This window comes from Temnothorax americanus, unplaced genomic scaffold, assembly GCF_048541705.1.
Source record: "Temnothorax americanus isolate GAGA-0224 unplaced genomic scaffold, ASM4854170v1 Scaffold57, whole genome shotgun sequence".
NCBI lineage: Eukaryota > Metazoa > Arthropoda > Insecta > Hymenoptera > Formicidae > Temnothorax > Temnothorax americanus.
Genome location: NW_027509721.1, coordinates 7946 through 14933, shown reverse-complemented (window position 1 = coordinate 14933; position 6988 = coordinate 7946). Strand labels below are relative to the sequence as shown.

The window sequence follows — 6988 nt, the reverse complement described above, 5'->3', positions numbered from 1 at the left end:
GTGAAAAAGCTAAACTGTGTTTAGCTTTGACGCTCGACGCTCAAAGGGGTTTTTTTCGTGGCGTCTGCGGCTGAGGACTAGTAGGTGGCGTGCTTTCAATCCAGTGGTTAGGTTAGGTTATATTTCGCGTCCCTCTGAATTTTTAAACAAATACTACGTTTACGCGAGCATTATTTCTGTAGTAACTTGCGATAATTCACTCGTTTACGCGGAAGAAATTATTGTAAGTTACTACAAAATCCCGTTTACGCGAAGGAAAATCCTGTTTACGCGTGAAGGAATTATCGTATTACTAAAGAAGTAACGCTCGCGTAAACGTAATAAAAGGCCTGTTTGTTACGCAGTCACATTGATTTCGGTATTATTTTAAATATCTATTATAATAAAGAGCAAGATGGATTCCCAAGAGGTAAATATAAAAATTATAATGGTATTAATCTAACCTCCAAATATGTTTTTTTTTTACAGAAAAAATAGAATAATTAATGACATTTTTTTTACGTATATTTAGCAAATTCGTGTTGTGTATACTTGTGGTTTGTGCGAAGAAATTTGCGAGAAGATTCCAGGCCATCCCTGTCTAGAGGGTTACACCAGGCTTTACATTGACCAGAATCACTACTTTTACCCCATGCTAGGTATGTGATGTATAATTGTTTTTATTTTAAAGTTAATTAGGCAAATGAACAACAAAAATTAATTTTACAGATGATGGAAAAAGTATCGTCAGGCGGAGTATGATGCCAGGCAACAAAGAGGCAATCGTTATGGATAATCAGGAGAATTTAAGTCCGAATATCCGTAAGTAAACAACATGTCACGAATTTTAGAATATAATTTTGCTAAAACTTTTGGCTGTGTCCGCTTATCCGGCAACGCATGTGAATAAACGTCCGTTTTTCGTTCGGCAAAATCCTCTTTAATTTAGTCAATATATTTACGGACATTAATATATTAATGTCCTGGCAGGCAAGAAAAGATCTATCGTCCCTCCGTTCTTTTTATTGTCCACATATTTTTACGTATTTGCCGGCGTTTTTAGCACATCCAGTTATCCCCGCAAACAATGCGGGGACCTGATCAAACAATTTTTTTCGGCTTTGCCGCGAATTTATTCTGTCAATTCAAGATTGAAATAATAATATTACTGTATTTTGTTTTCTCCCATGTTGCTTTTACTATCAAATCAAGTCTTACGAAAGTAATTGGACGTTTGCCAATGATTACGATAAAATTATATTTTAAAAAAAATTTCGCAAATAAAAAATAAGAATATAAATGCTAAACATTAATTCAACGGTATGGTTCAATAGAAAATGATAAATGTCAATAAGTTAACGTAATTTTATACAATAATTAGAAATTTTAATGTTTTATTGCAAATTAATATTTTGTGGATAAATTTCCAGAATTCACATTTTTAATATATAATATTTAAAAAAATACCAGTAAAATTAATGTGATTTTGTACAGTAATAAGAAATTTTAACATTTTATTACACATTAATATTTAATGTATAAGTTATTCAAAACTTATTACCAATGTAAAGTTTAAAATGTAAAACATTAAAATTCCTGAATACTACATAAAGGTATATTTTCGTACTAAACATTTTATTATTTAATACTGAATCGTTAAAATTTATATTTTTATATTTTATGCACAAAGTGAACTGTGATTAAGAACTTATTAAGAACTTCGTAGTTTATCATGTTGACACAGTCTGACACACACGGTTTCTAAAATCAAATGACGATAATATTTATGGATTAGAATAGATACACGAACATACAATGCCCAAATGAGAGATCTGCCGTTCAAGCAAGAGGGTTGTAAGTCGAGATGAAGGCTTGCGGGATAGACAAGCCGAGCCGATTCATTACCTCGGTTTCATTATCAATGGGCTCTAATTTAACCGGGCTACCTGCCTAATTAACTTTCTGCCCCGTGCAATGTATCGCGCTAGTAAAAACGGTCCCAGTCAGGATCGTACGAGGGGAGAGTGGTTTCCACTTACCCTGCCACTTACCATGCCTTTCTGTCTTATCCCGTCTCATTGCAGAGATCACTGTCCTGGCAAAATCCCCTTAAATTTAGTCAATATTTACGGACTTTATATTCGGACATTAATATATAGTTATTCGTGCGGTTGCCGCACAACCAGACACTTATTAGAAAATTTTTTGAGAATGACAAATCCTTGTAATTCGTCATTTTGCAGCTGAACCGGTCAGACTCTCCAAAAAATCGACTGGAGTACCCATCGCGAAAACTGCCCGAAACAAAAAACTGACCGATGTAGAAGTGGAACTTCTCATCCTGGAAGTGCAGAAACGGACTCCTTTATGGGATATCTCATCACCGTTGGAGAAAAGAAATCGAGAGACTGTACGGCGTCTCTGGAATGAAGTCTCCGTAGAACTGAATGGTGAGGAATAATATGTCTCTTCACATAAGTGATTTGAGCCTCGTTTTGATTGTAATTTACCGTTAAAGGCAAACTAGATGGAACAGAAGCTCAAAAAAAATTTAAAAGCTTGCGAGACACATTTCGAAAATTTGTTCAAACTGAGCAGCATGCCAGCGGTTCCGCAAGACCTGACATCAAGGAGAAGTGGAAATATTACGATACGATGGAATTTCTGCGCGATTCTTGCCTGTTACGACCGTAATACTTCTTTCTTTAAATCTTATTAGTGTTGGTTTTATAGTAATAATTATTATTATTACAATTTTTTTGGTAGAACCCACACAAATGTGAGTCAGGATTTGCAAGAAGAAGCTGATCATACAACTACACCAAATGATGACGACAGAGATGACATTAGCACCACAATATCAAGTATGGGAAATTCATAGATATTTCAATATAAAAATCGTGCAAATTAGAAACTTGCACGTTGCATCATTATTTTATTTCGATCATAAAAAACCTCTCTGAGCAAGAGGATCTTTTAATTTTTGTTTCCTCCTGGAGGAAGCTTTGAGAACGAAATTGATTTGAACTGATGAGAAAGCAATGGCAAGTTTCTAATTTGCACGCTTTTTTTATAAAGTTTGCGTGAAAAATAAGTTTTTTACAAATCTCAATCCCCTGAAAATCTAAATTTTCTTAGCAATTTTATATATACATATCTTTTATGATGCTGTATTAGCGTACAAAAATGTAGCCAGCTATCACAGAACTTTCCAGCGTAAAAACACATATTCTGAAAACTCGAACCTCCTTAAAATGTTTCATCAATTTTCTTAAGGTCAAATACCAATATCCTTCAATTTCTTTCTTTTTCTTAGAGTAAACAGAATAATAATAATAATAATAATAATGATAATAATAGCAATAGTGATAATAATGGCAATGATGATTATGTTACAGCTTCAGCAGACTCCCATAATAGAAGATCTCGCAGAAACACAGTCACAGATGAAGAATCTGCAAGCGCAATAAATAGAATCGCAGATGCCTTGTCTAGAGAGGAGTCAAATGTCGTTTTACCAGCGCCCCCTCCATCGGATGAAGTTGACGCCATGTTGCATGCAGCAGGACTTCAATTGCGTCGACTACCGTACGCGAGGCGGATGGAAACACTTTTGGACATCGTACAAATGGTTCACACTCGAGTGATGAATAAGGAAACGCAATAAAACGAATATCGAGGAAATGCAATAAAAACATATTTTTGTTTAAAATATAGTTTATACATTACATATAAAAATGTAATAGTTTAATATATTAATATGACATTGAAGCGTGCAATACAAGTGCCAAATTCAGTTGTGATTTTTATTTAATCCTTTACCTATAATGAAACTGCAACGGGTGCTTCAAATTTATTTACAGCAGAATATTTACATAACCGAACAGAGAGTGTATTAAAAATAAAGTATTAATCCTACATAAAATGTACTAAGCTATTCCATCATCGCTCAAATTAAAGGGTTTTAGTTTGGTTTTAGTTACGATTATATTGCCAGGGAACAGCTCCTTCTCCATTGAAAAAATTAGAAAATTCTTCCCTAATAGCTATGGCAGATCGGCTACTGTTATGGTTACCGTAAATACTAACATCTTGGAGTGCCGAATCCCCTACTTCTTGTCTCCAAGATGCAGAAATTAAATCGTTAGAACCATATTGATCACCCGTATTTGGTGAAATATATTCATTTGTATCGTCACGCTTTCGAAGCCAATTATGGAGACATATAATGGCCTTAATCATGTTAATTGTGTTATCAACAGTAGCATTGATGGGTCTTTTAAGAATTCTCCACTGACTGACCAATATTCCGAAGGCATTTTCAATAGTTCTTCGAGCACGGCTGAGACGATAGTTAAAAATACTCCGATCTTGGCTAAGACCTCCTCTGCCAGGATACGGCCGAAGTAAGTAATTACTTAGTTGAAATGCTTCGTCACCGACAAGAACATACGGCAAAGGCATTCCATCGTCTGTCAGCCGTTCTGGTTTCGGTAAACTCATTTGTCTCTCGTTGAATTTTTGGCCCATTATGGAATCTCTAAAAATTCCGCCATCACTGCGACGGCCATAGGCACCTATTTCGACTAACGTGAATATATATTTGGCATCACAGATTCCCAACAATACAATGCTGTGAGCATTTTTGTAATTAAAATATGCAGAGCCAGCATTGTCAGGACACTACAAAAAAATATTATTCACTGATGCAATTTATCATTCTGTGAGAAGGCAACTCGGGATGATTAAACTGTTTAATATTTCTACATACCTCAATTAATATATGTTTCCCGTCAATAGCACCTATACAATGATTGAACTGCCATTGATTTTCAAATTCTTGAGCAATGTTCAACCAGTCTGTTGTTTTCAATGGAAACGGCAGTACTTCTTTGCTGAGACAATTCCAAAGGGCTTCGCATGTTTCCCCAATAATGTTACTTGCTGTAGTAAACCCAACAAGATACTGGTAAGCAGTCGAAGTCATGCAGTCACCTGTTGCCAAGTATCTGCATATAATTCATTAGTTTTAACAATGTAGACAATCGAAAATAATGAATTAAAATTGCTATAAGAAACTAACCTCAATGTCATAGCCAATCGTGCTGCAACAGGTACAGGATTTCTTATTCCACTCTCTTTAGAAATAAGAGGCCCAACCAAACCAAGCAGTTCCTCGAATTGACTAGGTGTCATACGTATATACTTTTTGAACATGTCTTTGTCCAAAGAAAGTGTGGGAAATATGGCTTCGTAAAAGCCATGAATCTGTCGCAGTAGAAATAACGGACGAATCCAAAAACTTTTCTTTTTATAAGGCCTCTTTTTCTTCTTTCTCATTTCATTAATGATAAGAGCTGCCGCAACTCTTTTTAGCTTCAATTTCTTTTTGTTTTCTCTGTCAATAATTCTCTGGCACTCAGCAATCCATGCCTCATATTTGTATGCACTAAACATTGGAATGATTATTATAATTTTAATTATTTATCCGCTCCGGCTCCTTCTAAAGACGTCACTGTAGCTCCCAAAGCGAATGTCTCCTCTAGCTTGACAAATCCTTTCGCAGCGTATGTATCTCAAGCGGTATTAAATCCATGCCTTTGTTACCAACGCCACGTACTTGATCAGCTAGAATCACTTCCAAATTTTCCAACTAAAAAAATTACATTTATATACAAATTAATAAATAACGTTATTTTTGTGAATAATAATTTCATTAATATAATAAATATTTATAAACAAGCGCATTTTTCTCTCATGAGATTTAAGAAATTATATTAATTTTGTATTAATGCATTGCTCGCAGAAGTATTTATATGAGTCACTTTTTGATATATCATTAAAACTGATCTTTTACCATATATTCGTCGTGGTATCCTTGTTCCGTGTCTGGTATTCCCGTCGTTGGATCGCAATCCCTTGCCATAAATCGTAACGTTGTAGGAATGGTAACGACACTCGTTTGCGACCGCTAACAACCACTAACCGCAATACTCATAGACTCACATAGACTCCGCAGACGCTCAAACAAGCATAGATGCTGGCTATTTGACGCTATTGCCCCCTCCACAGATAGAGCGTAAAATGTAGTCACGTGACCAGATTTGACGCTCGAATCCAGCGTCGAGCGTCATCGTGAAATTGCACCTTGATGTAATAAACACACAAGGTGAGTTCCTATCCAGGTCTATTTTTCGTCACGATCTGCGCAGGTCTCAACTTTCGGCCATATTGATTTATATGTGTATGATACTACGTTTACGCGAGCGTTACTTCTGTAGTAACTTACGATAATTCCTTCGCGTAAACGGGATTTTGTAGTAACTTGCGATAATTTACTCCGCGTAAACGTATGATATATCATAAGTTACTAGTTACTACAGAAGTAACGCTCGCGTAAACGTAGTAAGAGAGAAACCTTTCAGTGCAGATAGCGCAGGGAGTGCAAAAGATGCGCATTAACCAATCAGAATAAAAGTCCATGTGAAATTAGCCATTGGTGACGAGAAATGCTACTCAAACAAAGGCCATTGCATTAACAAAATTTAAGTCATAACAATTACTACGTTTACGCGAGCGTTTACTTCTGTAGTAACTTTACGATAATTCACTCGTTTTAAGGTGCCTTTTCATGCTGACGCTCGACGCTCGATTTGGGCGTCAAACTTGATCAACGTGATAGGTCACGTGATAGTCTTTTAATTCCAGCGTCAAACGCTCAACTGTAATACTAACTACGTTTACGCGAGCGTACTTCGTAGTAACTTACGATATATCACTCATTTACGCGGAGAGTAAATTATCGTAAGTTACTACAAAATCCCGTCTTACGCAAATAAATTATCGTAAGTTTACTACGCTCGCGTAAACGTTAGTAAGGTGCGCCTACATCTATCGTAACTGCTGCTGCGATCGTAAGCGATCGTAAGCGATCGTGGTCGTAAAGCAAAGAAGCTGTCGTAAACATTGTCTATCTACATAAATCGCAATGCGTTAATAGCGAAACAAA

At 35.9% G+C, this 6988-nt stretch overlaps 1 protein-coding gene across 2 annotated transcripts; it reads left to right on the top strand.

The window, feature by feature from the left end:
* Positions 1 to 97: 97 nt before the first annotated feature.
* Positions 98 to 3775, top strand: LOC143904752 (uncharacterized). 2 transcript variants are annotated; one of them, XM_077419651.1, is made up of 8 exons: positions 98 to 223; positions 345 to 409; positions 512 to 638; positions 709 to 801; positions 2223 to 2429; positions 2498 to 2669; positions 2746 to 2843; positions 3378 to 3775. In XM_077419651.1, the coding sequence occupies exons 2-8, from the start codon at positions 395 to 397 to the stop codon at positions 3644 to 3646; spliced, it is 981 nt and encodes a 326-aa protein (XP_077275777.1). In that variant the 5' UTR covers positions 98 to 223; positions 345 to 394; the 3' UTR covers positions 3647 to 3775. The 2 variants fall into 2 exon arrangements, with proteins under 2 accessions (XP_077275777.1, XP_077275776.1); XM_077419650.1 differs by having other exon boundaries at positions 118 to 409.
* Positions 3776 to 6988: the final 3213 nt, after the last annotated feature.